Source organism: Lonchura striata, chromosome 34 (assembly GCF_046129695.1).
Source record: "Lonchura striata isolate bLonStr1 chromosome 34, bLonStr1.mat, whole genome shotgun sequence".
Classification (NCBI taxonomy): Eukaryota; Metazoa; Chordata; class Aves; order Passeriformes; family Estrildidae; genus Lonchura; species Lonchura striata.
The window spans coordinates 1,801,222-1,821,449 of NC_134636.1; the positions used below are offsets into that span (position 1 = coordinate 1,801,222).

Sequence of the window (20,228 nt, forward strand, 5' to 3'; positions counted from 1 at the left end):
TCAGGCCACGCCCCTTTTAGAGGCCACGCCCCTTTGAGAGCCATGTGATGTCCAAATATGGTCAGGCCACACCCCTTTTATAGAGACCACGCCCCCTTGGGGACAGGTAATGCCCATATAAGGACAGGCCACACCCCCTTTAGAGGCCACGCCCCTTTTTAGACTGACACCGTTAAAAATTGGTCAGACCACGCCCCCTTTTAGAGACCACGCCCCTTTTTGGACAGGTGACACCCAATTATGGTCAGGCCACGCCCCCTTTAGAGACCACGCCCGGTTTTGGACAGGTAATGTCCAAATATGGTCAGGCCACGCCCCCTTTTAGAGGCCACGCCCATTTTAGAGAAGGGCCGTGCCAGAATATCGTCAGACCACGCCCACTTTTAGAAAGCCACGCCCATTTTTGGACAGGTAACCCCCCCAATATGGCCAGGCCACGCCCCCTTTTCAGAAGCCACGCCCTTTTTTGGACTGGCAACACCCAAATATGGGCAGGCCACGCCCCTTTTTAAAAGCCACGCCCCCTTTCAGCCGGCCAATGCCCATATAAGGCAATTTGGGGTGGCCACGCCCCTTTTTGGGCTCAGGATGCCCATATAAGGGCAGGCCACGCCCCCTTTTGGAGGACACGCCCATTTCCGGGCTCACGGTGTGCTAATTTGGGAGGCCACGCCCCTTTTGGGGAGGCCACGCCCCTTTTGGGGAGGCCACGCCCCTTTTGGGGAGGCCACGCCCACATGGGCAACTGTGATGGCATCATGGGTTGTGATGATGTCACAGCACTGTGGATGACATCATCGATGACATCACAGGAGGCGGGGCCAGGGATTTTGGGGTGGGGGAGGGGATTTGGGGGCGGAGCTTGGGGGAAATTTGGGAATTTTCAGGGATTTTGGGGGGGAATTCGCGAAAGATTTGGGAATTTTGGGGAAAAATTTGGGGATTTCTGGGGGAAATTTGGGGAACTTTGGGGGAAAATTGGGGAAAATTGGGGAATATTTGGAAATTTTGGGGAAAGTTTGGGAGTTTTTGGGGGAAAAGTGGAGAATATTTTGAGATTTTTGGGGGAAAATTTGGGGAGTTTTGGGGAAATTGTAAAAAATTGGGAACTTGGAGGGAATATTGGGGAAATTTGGGAATTTTGGAGGATTTTGGGGAAAAAATTTGGAAATTTGAGGGATTTTGGGGGAATTTTAGGGAAATTTGGGAACATTTGGGGAATATTTGGGAATTTTGCGGGAAATTTGGGGCTTCTGGAGGAGTTTTGGGGCAAAATTGGGAATTTTGGAGGATTTTTATAGAAATTTGGAAAATTTGGGGATTTTGGGGGGAAAATTTGGAGAATGTTTGGGAATTTTGTGGAAAAATTGGGGACTTTTGGGGAAGATGCGGAAAATTGGGAGGAAATTGTGAAATATTTGGGAATTTGGAGGGATTTTTAGGGAAATTTGGGAATTTTGGAGAAATTTGGGGAAAATTCGGGAGTCCTGGAGTAGTTTTGGGCAAAACTTGGAGAATATTTTGGAATTTGGGGGAAAATTTGGGGAGTTTTGCGGAAAATTGGGGGAAAATTGAGGAATTTGTGGAAAATTTGGGAATTTTGGGAGATTTTTGAGGGAAAATTGGGAATTTTGGGAAAAATTTAGGAAGTTTGGGGGAAATTTGGGAATTTTGGGGAGAAAATTTGGGCTAATTTGGAAATTTTGCTCATTTTTGTGGGAAATTTGGAGTTTTGGTCTGGAGTTTTGGGGATTTTGGGTTCTTTTGGAGGGGTTGGGGTGGATTGGGGAATTTGGGGAATGTTTTGGGAATTTTTTTGGGAATTTGGGGATATTTTGGGGGGGTTTGGGGGTCTCTGACCTCCCCTCCCCCCCCCAGGCCAATTCTCCCCCCGTCATCGTCAACACCGACACCCTGGAGGCCCCGGCCTATGTGAGCCCCAAAAACCCCCAAAATCTCCCCAAAAATCCCGCCTGGAATCGCCCAAAATCCACCCCGGATCCCTCGGGAATCAGCCCCAAAATTCCCTCCAAAATCGGCCCAAAATTCCATCAAATTCCTCCAAAAATCGCCCCAAAATTCTGCCAAAATCGTCCCAGAATTCCATCAAAATCCCTCCAAAAATCACCCCAAAACTCCCCCCAAAATCACCCCAAAATTCCATCAAATTCCTCCAAAAATCTCCCCAAAATTCCCCCCAAATTCACCCAAAAATTCCTTCAAATTCAGCCCAAATCCACCCCAAAATTCCCCCAAAAATTCCATTAAAATTCCCTCCGAAATCATCCCAAAATTCTGTCGAATTTAGACCAAATCCAGCCCAAAATTCCCCCCAAATTCCATCAAAATCCCCCTTAAAATCACCCCAAAATTCCGTCAAATTTAGACTAAATCCAGCCAAAAATTCCCCCAAAATCCCCCCAAAATTCCATTAAAATTCCCTCCCAAATTCCATCAAATTTTACCCAAATCCACCCCAAAATTCCCTCCAAAATTCCTTCCAAATCCTCCCAAAATTCCCACAAAAACCCCCCAAAAATCCCCCAAATTCCCTCCAAATCCACGCCCAAAATCCTCCCCAAATCCCCCCAAATTTCCCCCAAAATCCCACTCAAATTCACCCCAAAATCCCCCAAATTTTCTCTCAAAATCCCCAAAAATTCCCTTTTTTTTTGGCAGGTGAACGGCACCGAGGGGGAGATGGAATACGAGGAGATCACGCTGGAGAGGGTGAGATCCAAAAATCCCAAAAATGCCCCAAAATCCCCCAAAATTACCCCAAAATCTGCCAAAATCCATCTGGGAAACCCCAAAATCGGAGTCAGGAGCCCCAAAACCCCCTGGGAACCCCAAAATTGCCCAAAATCAGCCCCAAATCCACCTGGGAACCCCAAAAATTGCCCAAAATCCACTTGGGGGCCCCAAAATCACCCAAAATCAGGCCAAAATTCAAATGGGAACCCCCAAAAAATCCCCAAATCCTCCCCAAACCCCAAATTCTCCTTTTATGTTTTATTTTTGACTTTTTTTTGGTGGGATTTTTGTGGGTTTTGGGGGGAATTTGGGCTTTAAATTTTGGGGAATTTTGGGGGGACTTTTTTGGGTTTTTTTGGGCTCACGGGACCCCAAAATCCATCTGGGAACCCCCCAAAAAACCTCCCAAAATTCCCTTTTTTTGTTGTTTTTATAGGGATTTTTATGGTTTTTTTTGGTTTTTTTTTTTAATTTTTTGGAGGTTTGGCTATTCTGGGGGTTCTGGGGGTGGATTTTGGGGTTTTTTGGGGGGGTTTTGGGTCTAACAGGACCCCAAATTCCTGCAGGGAAACTCGGGTTTGGGGTTCAGCATCGCGGGGGGCACCGACAACCCCCACGTGGGGGACGACCCCGGGATCTTCATCACCAAAATCATCCCCGGGGGCGCCGCGGCCCAGGACGGGCGGCTCAGGTGAGAAATCCCAAAATCACCCCAAATTCACCCAAAAATCGGCTTCAGGACACCCAAAAACCCCCAAAACCACCCCCAAAAATCCCAAAAACACCCCAAAAAACCCCAAAATTCACCCCAAAATCATCCCCGGGGGCGCCACCACCCAGGATGGGCGGCTCAGGTGAGAAATCCCGAAATCACCCCAAATTCACCCAAAAATCGGCTTCAGGACCCCCAAAACCCCTCAAAACCACCTCAAAAATCCCAAAAACCACCCCAAGAAACCCAAAATCCACCCCAAAACCCCAAAATTCACCCCAAAATCATCCCTGGGGGTACCACAGCTCAGGACGGGCGGCTCAGGTGAGAAATCCCAAAAACTCCCAAAATTACCCAAAATCACCCCAAAATCACCCAAAACAACCCTAAACCAACCCCAAAATCATCCAAAATTACCCCAAAATTACTCAGAATTACCCCGAATCATCCAAAATTCACCCAAAATCACCTCAGGGACCCCAGGAATCGCTTCAGGACCCTCAAAAACCCCAAAAACCACCCCAGGAACCCCCAAAACCCCCAAAATTCACCCGGAATCCACCCAAAATTCAGCTCAGGACCCCCAAAAATCCACTCAGGACTTCCTAAACTCTCCAAAATTTTGGATTTTTTCCCAAAATGCCCTGAATTTGCCCCAAACCAGGGTCAACAACAGCATCGTGTTCGTGAACGAGGCCGACGTGCGGGAGGTGCCCCAAAACTGCCCCAAATCCCCCCAAAAACCTCCCCTAGAACCGCCCCATACCAGCCTGAAACCCCCCAAAATGCCAAAAAAATCCCCCAAAATTCCAGAATTTTTCCCAAAATCCCCTGAATTTGCCCCAAACCAGGGTCAGTGACAGCATCCTGTTGGTGAACGAGGCTGATGTGCAGGAGGTGCCCCCAAAAACCGTCCTGGAACCACCCCAAAACCTCCCCTAGAACCACCCCTAAATCACCCTGAAACCCCCCAAAATCCTCCAAAAAATCCCCCAAAATTTTGGATTTTTTCCCAAAATCCCCTGAATTTGTCCCAAACCAGAGTCGGTGACAGCATCCTGTTGGTGAGTGAGGCTGACGTGCGGGAGGTGCCCCAAAACCATCCTGGAACCACCCCAAACCTCCCCTAGAACCACCCCGGAACGGCTCCAAACCTCCTAAAATCCCCCAAAAAATGCCCAAAACTTGCGGATTTTTTCCCAAAATCCCCTGAATTTGCCCCAAACCAGAGTCAACGACAGCATCCTGTTTGTGAACGAGGCCAACGTGCGGGAGGTGCCCCAAAACTGCCCCAAATCCCCCCAAAACCTCCCCTAGAACCGCCCCGAAACAGCTCCAAACCTCCTAAAATCCCCCCAAAAATGCCCAAAACTTGCGGATTTTTTCCCAAAATCCCCTGAATTTGCCCCAAACCAGAGTCAACGACAGCATCCTGTTTGTGAACGAGGCCGATGTCCGGGAGGTGCCGCACTCGGCGGCCGTGGAGGCGCTGAAGGAGGCCGGGGCCGTGGTTCGGCTCTACGTGATGAGGAGGAAGGTCCCGGCCGAGAGGGTGGTGGAGGTCAAGCTCATCAAAGGGCCCAAAGGTACCCCGAAAACCCCAAAATCGCCCCAAAATTCCCAAAATCCCAAAAATCCGGATCGAAATCCCCCAAATCTGGTGCAAAATCCCCCGAAATCCAGCTCAAAATCTACGAAATCCAACCCAAAAATGAACCTGGGGAACCCCAAAATCCACCTGGGAACACCAAAATTCCTGAAATCCCCCAAATCCACCCCAAAATCTCCAAAATCCAGCCCCAAATCCCCCAAATCCACCCCAAAATCCCCAAAATCCAGCCCAAATCCCCCAAATCCAGCCCAAAATCCCCCAAATCCAGCCCAAAATGCCCCTGGGGGAGGAGGAAGAGGAGGAGGAGGAGGAAGGTCCCGGCCGAGAGGGTGGTGGAGGTCAAGCTCATCAAAGGGCCCAAAGGTACCCCAAAAACCCAAAAATCACCCCAAAATTCCCAAAATCCCAAAATCCGGATCGAAATCCCCCGAATCCGGATCGAAATCCCCAAAATCCAGCCCAAAATCCAGGTGAAAATCCAACCCAAAATCCCCGAAATCCGGCCCAAAATTCATCCTGGGAACCTCAAAATCCACCTGAGGATCCCCAAAATCGACCCAAAATCCACCTGGGAACCCCAAAATCCACCTGGGAACCCCAAAATTCCTGAAATCCCCCAAATCCACCCCAAAATCTCTGAAATCCAGCCCAGAATCCATCCAGGAACCCCAAAATCCCCAAAATCCACCCCAAGAACCCCGAAATCCACCTGGGAACCCCAAAATTGTCCTCAAGACCCAGATTTCTCCCAAATCCACCCCAGGACCCCAAAATTACCGAAATCTCCCAAAAAATCCACCTCGGGAACCCCAAAATCCACCTCGGGGACCCCAAAATTCCCTAAATCCCCCAAAATCCACCTCGGGGATCCCAAAATTTCTCCAAAATTCCCAAACTCCACCTCGGGGACCCCAAAATCCACCCCAGGACCTCAAAATCCACCTTGGGGACCCCAAAATTTCCCAAATTCAGCCCAAAATTCATCCCAGGAGCCCAAAATTCTCCCAAAATTCACCTCGGGGACCCCAAAATCCCCGAAATTCACCTCGGAGACCCCAAAATTGCCCAAATTCAGCCCAAAATCCCCCCAGGAGCCCCAAATTTGGGGACATTTGGGGGCATTTTGGGAGCTCCCAGGGGGACAAGGGGGAGGGGACAAAGGGGGGGACACAGGGAGGTGACAATGAGAAGGTGACACGGGTGACAATGACACAGGTGACAATGGGAGGTGACAATGAGAAGGTGACACAGGTGACACAGGTGACAATGACACAGGTGACAATGGGAGGTGACACAGGTGGCACAGGTGACAATGGCAGGTGACAATGAGAAGGTGACACGGGTGACAATGACACAGGTGACAATGAGAAGGTGACACAGGTGGCACAGGTGACAATGACACAGGTGACAATGGGAGGTGACACAGGTGGCACAGGTGACAATGGCAGGTGACAATGAGAAGGTGACACAGGTGACAATGAAAAGGTGACACAGGTGACAATGGGAGGTGACAATGAGAAGGTGACACAGGTGACAATGACACAGGTGACACAGGTGACAAAGGTGACAATGAGAAGGTGACACAGGTGACAATGGGAGGTGACACAGGTGGCAATGACACAGGTGGCACAGGTGACAATGAGAAGGTGACACAGGTGACAATGGGAGGTGACAATGAGAGGTGACACAGGTGACAACGGCAGGTGACACAGGTGACAGTAGGAGGTGACAATGGGTGGTGACAATGAGAGGTGACACAGGTGAAAATGGCAGGTGACACAGGTGACAAAGGTGACAATGAGAAGGTGACACAGGTGACAATGGGAGGTGACAATGAGAGGTGACAGGTGACAACGGCAGGTGACACAGGTGACAGTAGGAGGTGACAATGGGTGGTGACAATGGGAGGTGACACAGGTGACAATGGGGGAAGGTGACAATGAAAAGGTGACAATGGGAGATGAGACCGGTGACAAAGGTGACAATGAAAAGGTGACAGTGGCAGGTGACAATGGGAGGTGACACAGGGAGGTGACACAGGTGACAATGGCACAGGTGACAATGGGAGGTGACAATGAAAAGGTGACACAGGTGACAATGGCACAGGTGACAATGGGAGGTGACACGGGGAGGTGACACAGGTGACAATGGCACAGGTGACAATGGGAGGTGACAATGAAAAGGTGACACAGGTGACAATGGCACAGGTGACAATGGGAGGTGACACGGGGAGGTGACACAGGTGACAATGGCACAGGTGACAATGGGAGGTGACAATGAGAAGGTGACATGGGTGACAATGGCAGGTGACAGGACCCATGGGGGAGGTGACAAAGGGGAAGTGACAACAACATGGGGGTGACGACGGTGACGGAGGTGACACCACGGAGGGGTGACAGTGGTGGGGAGGTGACAAGAGGGGTGACAATGAAAGGTGACAATGGGGAGGTGACAAAAGGGAGGTGACAAAGGTGACAACGGTGATGGAGGTGACAGAGGTGACACCATGGAGGGGTGACAGTGGGGGGGAGGTGACAGTCAGGGGGTGACAATGAAAGGTGACAATGGGAGGTGACAAAAGGGAGAGGTGACAAAGGGGAGGTGACAAAGGGGAGGTGACAATGGGGAGGTGACAATGGGGAGGTGACAAATGTGACAACCGTGATGGAGGTGACAGAGGTGACACCATGGAGGGGTGACAGTGGTGGGGAGGTGACAATTGGGGGGTGACGATGAAAGGTGACAATGGGGAGGTGACAAAAGGGAGGTGACAAAGGGGAGGTGACAATGGGAGGTGACAAGGAAGGAACAACAACAAAAAGGAGTTGACAAAGGTGACAGCGGTGACGGAGGTGACAGCGGGGGGGGGAGGTGACAATCGGGGTGACAATGAAAGGTGACAATGGGAGGTGACAAAAGGGAGAGGTGACAAAGGGAGGTGACAATGGGAGGTGACAAAAGGGAGAGGTGACAAAGGGAGGTGACAAAGGGAGGTGACAAAAAGGAGGTGACAAGGAAGGAACAACAAAAAGGAGGTGACAAAGGTGACAGCGGTGACGGAGGTGACAGCGGGGGGTGACAGCGGGGGGGAGGTGACACCGGTGTCCCCCCGCTGGGCAGGTCTGGGGTTCAGCATCGCGGGGGGCGTGGGCAACCAGCACATCCCGGGGGACAACAGCATCTACGTCACCAAGGTCATCGAGGGGGGGGCGGCGCACAAGGACGGGCGGCTGCAGGTCGGGGACAAGATCCTGGCCGTGAGTTGGGGACACCGGGGACACCGGGGACACCGGGGGGGATGGGGACATCGGGGACACCGGGGGGACACCGGGGACATTGGGGGGATGGGGACATCGGGGGAATGGGGACACTGGGGACACCGGGGGGGTGGGGACATCGGGGGGGTGGGGACATTGGGGACACCGGGGACACCAGGGGGCATGGGGACATCAGGGACACCGGGGGGATGGGGACACCGGGGGGATGGGGACATCGGGGGGATGGGGACATCGGGGGGATGGGGACATCGGGGGTGTTATAAATGAGGATGGGGACATCGGGGACATTGGAGGGGTTGGGGACACTGGGGATACTTGGGGGGGCTGGGGACATCAGGGACATTGGGGTACACTGGGGAGGGTGGGGACATCGGGGACACTTGGGGGTGTTGGGGACATTGGGGACATCAGGGACACTGGGGACACCGGGGGTGTTTGGGACATTGGGGACACTGGGGGTTAAAGGGCAACTGGGGCCATTGGGGACATCAGGGGGATTGGGGACATTGGGGAGGTTGGGGACATCGGGGACATTGGGGACATTGAGGCAATTTTGGGGCACTGGGGACATTCAGGGACTTTGGGGAGTTTTTGGGATATTTGGGACATTGGGGACATCGGGGCATTGGGGACATTTGGGGACATTGGGGGGATTTTGGGGATGTCGAGGACATTGGGGGGCGGGTGGCCAAGGTGGGGCGGTGGCATTGCTGTCCCCATGTCCCCTCCCTGTGTCTGCGTGTCCCCAAATCCTCTGGTCCCAATGTCCCCAATGTCCCAATGCCCCCCAGTGTCCCCAATGTCCCCAATGTCCCCAAAATGTCCCCATGTTCCTGCTGTCCCCAGTGTCCCCAATCCCCTCAATGTCCCTGATGTCCCCAATACCCCAAAATCTCCCCAATGTCCCCAGTGTCCCCAAACCCTCCAAATGTCCCCAGTGTCCCCAACGTCTCCGATGTCCCCAGGTGAACGTCAGCCTGGAGGACGTCATGAACAATGTCCCCAATCCTCCCAATGTCCCCAACGTCCCCAATGTCCCCAGTGTCCCCAATCCCCTCAATGTCCCCAATGTCCCCAATACCCCAAAATCTCCCCAATGTCCCCAGTGTCCTCAATGTCCCCAACGTCCCCAACGTCCCCGATGTCCCCAGGTGAACAACGTCAGCCTGGAGGACGTCATGCACGAGGACGCGGTGGCGGCGCTGAAGAACACCTACGACGTGGTGTACCTGCGCGTGGCCAAGGCCACCGTGCCCGGCCTCGGGGACAGCTACGGGCCACCCGACGTCACCGGCTGTGAGCGCCGCGCCGGGGACACCGGGGACACCGGGGACATCATGGGGGTTGGGACATTGGGGACATTGAGAGGGAGATTGGGGCGACTGGGGACATTGGGGGGATTTGGGACATTGGGGACATTGGGGACATTGGGGGGATTGGGGACATTGGGGACACTGGGGATACCGGGGGGTTGGGGACATTTGGGGGATTGGGGACATTTGGGGACATTGGAGGGGTTGGGGACACCAGGGGGATTGGGGACACTGGGGACATTAAGGGGATAGAGGACATTGAGGGGGACTGGAGGGGTTGGGGACACTGGGGACATTGAGGGGATTGGGGACATTGGGGACATTGGGGACACTGGGGGGATTTGGGGACATTGGGGACTTTGGGGACACTGGGGACATTGAGGGGATTGGGGACATCAGAGATTTGAGGACATTTGGGACATTGAGGACACTGGGGACATTGTGGACATCGGGGATTTGGGGACACTGGGGGGATCTGGGGACATTGGAGCCATTGTGGACACTGGGGACTCTGGGGACTTTGGGGACTTTGGGGACTTTGGGGACATTGGGAACATTGAGGACACTGGGGACATTGGGGACACTGGGGGGATTTGGGGACATTGGGGACATTGGGAACTTTGGGGACATTGGGGACACTGGGGGGATTTGGGGACATTGTGGGAGGGACATCAGTGGTGGGACTCCCCCCCCCGTCTTCGTGTCCCTGTCCTTGTCCCCAGTGTCCCCAAATGTCCCTTTGCGTCCCTTTATCCCCGAATGTCCTAAACTTCCTCAGTGTCCCCAAATGTCCCCAACTGTCCCCAACTGTCCCCAACTGTCCCCAGTTGTCCCCAATTGTCCCCAGCTCCCCTGGACTCGGAGCTGCCCCTCCCCATCCTCGGTGTCCCCGATGTCCCTTGGTGTCCCCGATGTCACAAATGTCCTCGATTCCTCTGATACCTCCCCGTGTCCCTGCTGTCCCCAACTGTCTCCTGATGTCCCCAACTGTCCCCAACTGTCCCCAACTGTCCCCAGCCTACTCGGCCCACCTGGACTCGGAGCTGCCCCCCCAGAGCTTCCTGGGCCCCGAGTTCCCCCCGGCGCTGACCCCGACGTCCCCGCGGCGCTTCTCGCCCGGCCCCAAGGAGCTGCTGCCCGACGACGACGTCCCCAGGTCTGTCCCCAGTGTCACCAAGGGTCACCAAGGGTCACCAAGGGTCACTGATGTCCCCAAGAGTCACTCAGGGTCACTGATGTCCCCAAGGGTCACTCAGAGTCCCCAAGGGTCACTCAGGGGTGTCCCCAAGTGTCACCAAGGGTCCCCAAGGGTCACTGATGTCCCCAAGGGTCACTCAGAGTCCCCAAGGGTCACTCAGGGGTGTCCCCAAGTGTCACCAAGGGTCCCCAAGGGTCACTGATGTCCCCAAGGGTCACTCAGGGGTGTCCCCAAGTGTCACCAAGGGTCCCCAAGGGTCACCAAGGGTCCCCAAGGGTCACTGATGTCCCCAGGGGTCACTCAGGGGTGTCCCCAAGGCCCTTCTCGCCCAGCCCCAAGGAGCTGGTGCCCGACGATGACGTCACCAGGTCTGTCCCCAGGGCTGTCCCCAAATGTCCCCCCCAGGTGTCCCCAGTGTCCCCAAATGTCCCCAGTGTCCCCAAATGTCCCCAGGGCTGTCCCCAAATGTCCCCAGGTGTACCCAGGGCTGTCCCCAGTGTCCCCAAACTGGCCCCACCCCACCCAGGGGCTCCCCAAGGTGAACAAGATCAGCCTGGAGGACGTCGTCCGTGATGTCCCCAACGTCCCCAGTGTCCCCAATCCCCCAAATCCCCAAATGTCCCCAACCTCCTCAATGTCCCCAATGTCCCCAACTCTCCCAGTACTCCCAAATCCTCCCTTTGTCCCCAATGTCCCCAATGTCCCCAACCTCCTCAATGTCCCCAGTGTCCACAATCCCCCAAATTCCCCAGTGTCCCCAACCCCCCCCAATGTCCCCAATGTCACCAACCCCCCCCCAGTGTCCCCAACATCCCCAGTGTCCCCGCTGTCCCCAACCCCCTTCAACGTCCCCGCTGTCCCTGCTGTCCCCAGGGACCCGCGGCGCAATGTGATCCCTCACGGCTCCAATGTCCCCAATGTCCCCAACGTCCCCAATCCCCCCAATGTCCCCATGTCCCCAATGTCCCCAATCCCCCCAATGTCCCCAATGTCCCCAACGTCCCCAATCCCCCCAATGTCCCCAATGTCCCCAATGTCCCCAATGTCCCCAATGTCCCCAATGTCCCCCAATGTTCCCAATGTCCCCAATCCCCCCAATGTCCCCAATGTCCCCAACGTCCCCAATCCCCCAAATGTCCCCAATCCCCCCAGTGTCCCCAACGTCCCCAATCCCCCCAGTGTCCCCAACGTCCCCGCTGTCCCCAACGTCCCCAACGTCCCCGCTGTCCCCGCTGTCCCCAGGGACCCGCGGCGCATCGTGATCCCGCGCGGCTCCACCGGGCTGGGCTTCAACATCGTGGGGGGGGAGGACGGCGAGGGGATCTTCATCTCCTTCATCCTCGCCGGCGGCCCGGCCGACCTCAGCGGGGAGCTGCGCAAGGGTGACCAGATCCTCTCGGTGGGTGACACTGGGGACACCCGGGGACACCTGGGGACACCTGGGGACACCCGGGGACACTTGGGGACACCCGGGGACACCGGCCGGGGCGGTGGAACGAGGCACTTTGGGGATTTTTTGGGGTTCTTTTTGGATTTTTGGTCATCACCATCATCATCCTCACCATTCAAACTTGTCCTGGGTCACCCCCAGAGTGTCACTGGGGTGTCACACCCTCCTGGTGGCACTTGGGGACACTTGGGGGCACTTGGGGACACCAGCCGGGGTGGTGGAACGAGGCACTTTGGGGTTTTTTTTGGGGTTTTTTTGGGATTTTTGGTCATCAGCATCATCATCCTCATCATGGGAAAGGGTCCCAGGCCACCCCCAGAGTGTCCCTGGGGTGTCACAACCCCCTGGTGGCACTTGGGGACACCTGGGGACACCTGGGGACACCGGCTGGGTTGGTGGAATGGGGCGCTTTGGGGTTTTTTTGGGGGTTTTTGGGGGTTTTTTTTGGGTTTTTGGTCGCCACCATCATCATCCTCATCATGGGAAGGGGTCTCAGATCATCTCTGGTGTCCCCTGAGTGTCCCCAGATGTCCCCCAGATGTCCCCAAATGTCATTTTTCCCCCACTTTCCCCCCCAATTTTCCCCCAATTTCCCCCCATTTCCCCATCCCCTCGCTGTCCCTGAGTGCCACCCCCGTGTCCCCAAGTGCCACTGCATGTCCCCGAGTGCCACCGCATGTCCCCAAATGTCCTTTTTTCCCCAATTTCCCCTCAATTTTCCCCCATTTTCCCCCATTTCCCCATCCCATCGTTGTCCCCGAGTGCCACCCCCATGTCCCCCAATATCCCCAAATGTTCTTTTTTCCCCAATTTCCCCAATTTCCGCTCAATTTTTCCCCATTTTTCCCCCATTTCCACATCCCATCATTGTCCCCAAATGCCACCCCTGTGTCCCCAAGTGCCACCCCTGTGTCCCCAAGTGCCACCCTGTGTCCCCAAATGTCATTTTCCCCCAATTTCTCCCCATTTTTCCCCATTTTTCCCCCATTTCCTCATCCCATTGTTGTCCCCGAGTGCCACCGCATGTCCCCAAGTGCCACCGCATGTCCCCAAGTGCCACCGCGTGTCCCCAAGTGCCACCGCGTGTCCCCAGCTGTCCCCAAATGTCCTTTTTCCCCCAATTTCCCCCCCATTTCCCCCCATTTCCCCATCCCATCGTTGTCCCTGAGTGCCACCGCGTGTCCCCGAGTGCCACCACATGTCCCCAAATGTCCTTTTTTCCCCAATTTCCCCCCAATTTCCCCCCAATTTCCCCCCAATTTCCCCCCAATTTCCCCCCCAATTTCCCCCATTTCCCCATCCCATCATTGTCCCCAAGTGCCACCGCGTGTCCCCAGCTGTCCCCAGCTGTCCCCGAGTGCCACTGCGTGTCCCCGAGTGCCACCGCGTGTCCCCAGATGTCCCCAAATGTCCTTTTTTCCCCAATTTCCCCCCAATTTCCCCCATTTTCCCCCATTTCCCCATCCCATCGTTGTCCCCGAGTGCCACCGCGTGTCCCCGAGTGCCACCGCTGTCCCCAGCTGTCCCCAGCTGTCCCCGAGTGCCACCGCTGTCCCCGCAGGTGAACGGCGTGGATCTGCGCGGGGCCACCCACGAGCAGGCGGCGCTGGCGCTGAAGAACGCCGGCCAGTCGGTGACGATCGTGGCGCAGTACCGGCCCGAAGGTGACAGCTGTCCTCGATGTCCCCAAGTGTCCCCGAGGGTCTCCAAGGGTCACCAAGGGTCCTCCAGTGTCCCCGAATGTCCCCAAGGGTCACCAAAGTGTCCCTGATGTCCCCAAGGGTCACCAAAGTGTCCCCAAAGGGTCACCAAGGGTCCTCAAATGTCCCCAAGGGTCACCAAAGTGTCCCCGAGGGTCACCAAGGGTCCTCAAATGTCCCCAAGGGTCACCGAGGGTCACCAAGGGTCCTCAAATGTCCCCAAGGGTCACCAAAGTGTCCCCGAGGGTCACCAAGGGTCCTCCAGTGTCCCCGAATGTCCCTAAGGGTCACCAAAGTGTCCCCAAGGGTCACCAAGGGTCCCCAAGGGTCCCCAAGGGTCCTCAAATGTCCCCAAGGGTCACCGAGGGTCACCAAATGTCCCCGAGGGTCCCCAAGTGTCCCCAAGGGTCACCGAGGGTCACCAAGGGTCCTCCAGTGTCCCTGAATGTCCCCAAGGGTCACCAAAGTGTCCCTGATGTCCCCAAGGGTCCCCAGATGTTCCCAAATGTCCCCAAGGGTCCTCAAGGGTCACCAAGGGTCACCAAGGGTCACCAAAGTGTCCCCAAGGGTCACCAAGGGTCCTCAAATGTCCCCAAGGGTCACCGAGGGTCACCAAAGTGTCCCCAAAGGTCCCCAAGAGTCACCAAGGGTCCCCAAGGGTCCTCAAATGTCCCCAGGGGTCCCTGAGTGTCCCCGAGTGTCCCCAAATGTCCTTCAATGTCCTGGATCCCCCAAACATGCCGAAATTCGGGATTTTCCCAAAATCCCGGGAATTCACCCCAAATTCCCATCTCAGAGTACGGCCGCTTCGAGGCCAAGATCCCCCAAATATCCCAAAAAATCTCCAAAAAATCTCCAAAAATTCCCAAAAATCCCAAATCCCCTCCATGTCCTGAGTCCCCCAAACACCCCAAAATTCGGGATTTTCCCAAAATCCCGGGAATTCACCCCAAATTCCCTTTCAGAGTACGGCCGCTTCGAGGCCAAGATCCCCCAAATATCCCTGAAATAGCCCAAAAATCCCCAAATATCCCAAACTCCCCCAAATCCCCCAAACCCCTCCTTCATCCCAAACATGCCAAAATTCGGGATTTTCCCAAAATCCCCGGAATTCACCCCAAAATCCCTTTCAGAGTACGGCCGCTTCGAGGCCAAGATCCCCCAAATATCCCAAAAAATCTCCAAAAAATTCCCAAAAATTCCCAAAAAATCCCAAATCCCCTCCATGTCCTGAATCCCCCAATGACCCCAGACACCCCAAAATTCGGGATTTTCCCAAAATCCCGGGAATTCACCCCAAATTCCCTTTCAGAGTACGGCCGCTTCGAGGCCAAGATCCCCCAAATATCCCAAAAAATCTCCAAAAAATCTCCAAAAATTCCCAAAAATCCCAAATCCCCTCCATGTCCTGAGTCCCCCAATGACCCCAAACACCCCAAAATTCGGGATTTTCCCAAAATCCCCGGAATTCACCCCAAAATCCCTTTCAGAGTACGGCCGCTTCGAGGCCAAGATCCCCCAAATATCCCAAAATATTCATAAAAAAACCCCCAAAAATCCCCAAAAATCCCCAAATATCCCAAATCCCCTCCATGTCCTGAGTCCCCCAAACACCCCAAAATTCGGGATTTTCCCAAAATCCCGGGAATTCACCCCAAAATCCCTTTCAGAGTACGGCCGCTTCGAGGCCAAGATCCCCCAAATATCCCAAAAAATCTCCAAAAAATTCCCAAAAATTCCCAAAAAATCCCAAATCCCCTCGATGTCCTGAGTCCCCCAATGACCCCAGACACCCCAAAATTCGGGATTTTCCCAAAATCCCGGGAATTCACCCCAAAATCCCTTTCAGAGTACGGCCGCTTCGAGGCCAAGATCCCCCAAATATCCCAAAAAATCTCCAAAAAATCTCCAAAAATTCCCAAAAATCCCAAATCCCCTCCATGTCCTGAATCCCCCAAACACCCCAAAATTCGGGATTTTCCCAAAATCCCGGGAATTCACCCCAAATTCCCTTTCAGAGTACGGCCGCTTCGAGGCCAAGATCCCCCAAATATCCCTGAAATAGCCCAAAAAACCCCAAACTCCTCCAAATCCCCTCCATGTCCTGAGTCCCCCAATGACCCCAGACACCCCAAAATTCGGGATTTTCCCAAAATCCCGGGAATTCACCCCAAATTCCCTTTCAGAGTACGGCCGCTTCGAGGCCAAGATCCACGACCTGCGGGAGCAGCTCCTGAGCAGCAGCCTCGGCTCCGGCAGCGCCTCCCTGCGCAGCGACCCCAAGCGCGGCTTCTACGTCCGGTGGGGACACTGGGGACACTGGGGACATTTGGGGACACTGGGGACATTTGGGGACATTTGGGGACATTTGGGGGATTTCGAATTTTGGGGGTTTTTGGGTTTTTTTGGGGTTTTTTTCTGAATTTTTGCGATTTTTTGGTGAATTTTTGTGATTTTTTATCGATTTTTTGGCCGTTTTTTCCATGATTTTTTCCTGTGATTTTTCACAATTGGGAGATTCGGGATCTTGGGGACATTTGGGGACATTTGGGGGATTTCGAATTTTGGGGGTTTTGGGGTTTTTTTTTGGGTTTTTTTTTGTGAATTTTTGCGATTTTTTTTCTGGATTTTTGTGATTTTTTAATGAATTTTTGGCCATTTTTTCCATGATTTTTTGGAGAGATTTTCCAGAATTGGGAGATTCAGGATCTTGGGGACATTTGGGGACATCTGGGGACATTTGGGGATTTGGGGACATTTGGGGACATCTGGGGACATTTGGGGATTTGGGGACATTTGGGGACATTTGGGGATTTGGGGACATTTGGGGACATTTGGGGACATTTGGAAGAGTTCTGCAATATTTGAGATATTGAAGGACACTGGGCTAAACTGGTTTGTACTGGTTCATACTGGGATGAACTGGGATGAACTAGGATGACCCCGGGGAGGTGACAGAGGTGACAGAGGTGACACCGAGGTGACAATGCCACCAGGGCCCTGTTTGACTGTGACAAGGCCAAGGACGTGGGGATGGGAATGGGGACACTGGGATGAACTGGGATGAACTGGGATGAACTGGGACGAACTGGGATGAACTGGGATGACCCCGGGGAGGTGACAGAGGTGACACCGAGGTGACAATGCCACCAGGGCCCTGTTTGACTACGACAAGGCCAAGGACGTGGGGATGGGAATGGGGACAATGAGGGACACCAGGAGCTCTGGGCTGTACTGGGATGAACTGGGACAAACTGGGATGAACTGGGCTGAACTGGGACAAACTGGGATGACCCCAGGGAGGTGACAGAGGTGACACCGGTGACACCGAGGTGACAATGCCACCAGGGCCCTGTTTGACTACGACAAGGCCAAGGACGTGGGGTTCCTGAGCCAGGCGCTGAGCTTCCGCTTCGGGGACGTGCTGCACGTGCTGGACGCCTCCGACGAGGAGTGGTGGCAGGCCCGGCTGGTGCTGCCCCCCCAGCAGCCCCCCGACATCGGCTTCGTGCCCAGCAAGCGCCGGTGAGACGCTGCTCCCTACTGGTTTGGACTGGTTTATACTGGGAGCCACTGGTTTGGACTGGGAGCGAGCCTGGGGGCACTGGGAGCGAGTCCTGTTGTGTTATAATGGGTTCTAATGGCACTGGGATGGACTGGGAGGGACTGGGAGGGACTGGGAGGGCACTGGTTTGTACTGGGATGGAGTTTAGGAGCACTGGGAGTCACTGGTTTATACTGGTTTGTACTGGTTTGTACTGGTTTGTACTGGTTTGCACTGGGAGTCCCTGGGAGCCAGTCCCGTGGTGCTCTGCTGGCACTGGTTTATACTGGGAGTCACTGGTTTGTACTGGTTTGTACTGGGAGCAAGTCCAGGGGCACTGGGAGCCAGGATCGGGGAGTTCCAATGGGGTTCAATGGCACTGGTTTGTACTGGTTTGTACTGGTTTGTACTGGGAACCAACACTGGGGGGTTCCAATGGGGTTCAGTGGCACTGGTTTGTACTGGTTTGTACTGGTTTGTACTGGTTTGTACTGGTTTGTACTGGGAGGGCACTGGAGCCTTACTGGTGTCACTGGGATTAACTGGGAGCCACTGGGAAGGAACTGGAGCCTTACTGGTCCGTACTGGTCCGTACTGGTTTATACTGGTCCGTACTGGTTTATACTGGTCCATACTGGTCCGTACTGGTCCATACTGGTTTATACTGGTCCATACTGGTTTATACTGGTCCATACTGGTCCATACTGGTCCATACTGGTTTATACTGGTCCATACTGGTTTATACTGGTCTATACTGGTTTATACTGGTCCATACTGGTTTATACTGGTCCGTACTGGTTGCAGGGTGGAGCGCCGGGAGTGGACGCGGCTCAAGGCCAAAGATCGGGGGCCGGGGGCTCAAGGTGGGGCCCGAAAATCCCCAAAATTCCCCAAAAAATTCCCAAAATGTTCCCAAAAAGATCCCAAAAATCCCCCCCCAAAAAATCCCCAAAAATTCCCAACATTCCCCCCCAGAATTCCCAAAATTTTCCCCCAAAAAATCCCCAAATTCCCAAAAAAAAACCCCCAAAAATTCCCCCCAAAAATTCCCAACATTCCCCCCCAAGAATTCCCAAAATTTTCCCCAAAAAATCCCCAAATCACCCGCAAAAATTCCCAAAATACCCCCCTGAAATCCCCCAAATCCCCCCAAAAAATCCCAAAATTCCCACCAAAAAATTCCCAAAATTCCCACAAAAATTCCCAAAATTCCCCCCAAATCCCCCAAATTCACCCAAAAATCCCAAAATTTCCCCCCAAAAATTCCCAAAATTCTCCCCAAAATTCTCCCCAAAAATCCCCCCAAAAATTCCCCCCCACAAAAAAATCCCAAAAAATTCTCCAAAAAATTCCCAAAAAAATCTGCAAAAATTCCCCAAAAATCCCCTCCCAAAATCCCCTCAAACTTCCCAAAAAATCTCCAAAAATAAAAAAAAAAAATATTCCCAAAAATTCTCCAAAAAAATCCCAAAATTCCCTCCAAAAGCCCCTCCAAAATCCCCCCAGGTAATCCCAAAGATCCCCTCAAAAATTGCCATAAAATCCTAAAAAAACCCCAAAAATCCCCAAAAAATTCCCAAAAATCCCCAAAAACTCCCCCAAAACTCCAAATATCCCAAAAAAATCCCCAAAATGTCCCAAAATTTCCCAAACCCCCGAAATCCGCGGCTCTCCGCAGGGCGCGAGGACGCCGTGCTGAGCTACGAGACGGTGACGCAGATGGAAGGTGAATTTTGGGCTGAAATCCCGGGATTTTGGGGTTCCCCCTTGGGGGCAGCTGCCCCAGCCCCGGAATCTGGGGAATTTGGGGGAAATTTGGGGAATTTTGGGGGGAATTTGGGGAATTTTGGGGAAATTTGGGGAATTTTGGGGGGAATTTGGGGAATTTTGGGGGAATTTTGTGGGGAATTTGGGGAATTTTGGGGGGAATTTGGGGAATTTTGGGGGGAATTTGGGGAATTTTGGGGGAAATTTGGGGAATTTTGGTGGGAATTTGGGGAATTGTGGGGGGAATTTGGGGAATTTTGGGGGGAATTTTGGGGAAAATTTTGGGGGGAATTTTGGGGGGAATTTGGGGATTTGGGGAATTTTGGGGGGAATTTGGGGAATTTTGGGGGGAATTTTGGGGGGAATTTGGGGAATTTTGGGGGGAATTTGGGGGGAATTTTGGGGGGAATTTGGGGATTTGGGGAATTTTGGGGGGAATTGTGGGGGGAATTTGGGGAATTTTGGGGGGAATTTGGGGGGGAATTTGGGGAATTGTGGGGGAATTTGGGGAATTTTGGGGAATTTTGGGGGAATTTTGGGGGGAATTTGGGGAATTTTGGAGGGAATTTTGGGGAAAATTTTGGGGAAAATTTTGGGGGGAATTTGGGGAATTTTGTGGGGAATTTGGGGAATTTTTGGGGGAATTTTGGGGGGAATTTGGGGGGAATTTGGGGAATTTTGGGGGGAATTTTGTGGGGAATTTTGGGGGGAATTTTGGGGGAAATTTTGGGGGGAATTTGGGGAATTTTGGGGGGAATTTTGGGGGGAATTTGGGGAATTTTGGGGGGAATTTGGGGAATTTTGGGGGGAATTGTGGGGGGAATTTGGGGAATTTTGGTGGAATTTGGGGAATTTTGGTGGAATTTGGGGAATTTTGTGGAATTTGGGGAATTTTGCCGT

General features: G+C 53.6%; 1 protein-coding gene across 1 annotated transcript in view; it reads left to right on the top strand.

The window, feature by feature from the left end:
• DLG4 (discs large MAGUK scaffold protein 4) overlaps positions 1-20,228 on the top strand; it is a 37,453-nt gene that overhangs the window by 10,767 nt on the left and 6,458 nt on the right. The window contains exons 3-15 of the mRNA XM_077789514.1: positions 1,879-1,932; positions 2,680-2,730; positions 3,321-3,445; positions 4,883-5,052; positions 8,199-8,335; positions 9,508-9,652; positions 10,687-10,825; positions 12,110-12,266; positions 13,879-13,981; positions 16,204-16,318; positions 17,366-17,542; positions 18,366-18,424; positions 19,240-19,287. Of these exons, the coding sequence (XP_077645640.1) occupies positions 1,879-1,932; positions 2,680-2,730; positions 3,321-3,445; positions 4,883-5,052; positions 8,199-8,335; positions 9,508-9,652; positions 10,687-10,825; positions 12,110-12,266; positions 13,879-13,981; positions 16,204-16,318; positions 17,366-17,542; positions 18,366-18,424; positions 19,240-19,287 (1,480 nt within the window). The remainder of the gene's footprint in view (positions 1-1,878; positions 1,933-2,679; positions 2,731-3,320; positions 3,446-4,882; positions 5,053-8,198; positions 8,336-9,507; positions 9,653-10,686; positions 10,826-12,109; positions 12,267-13,878; positions 13,982-16,203; positions 16,319-17,365; positions 17,543-18,365; positions 18,425-19,239; positions 19,288-20,228) is intronic.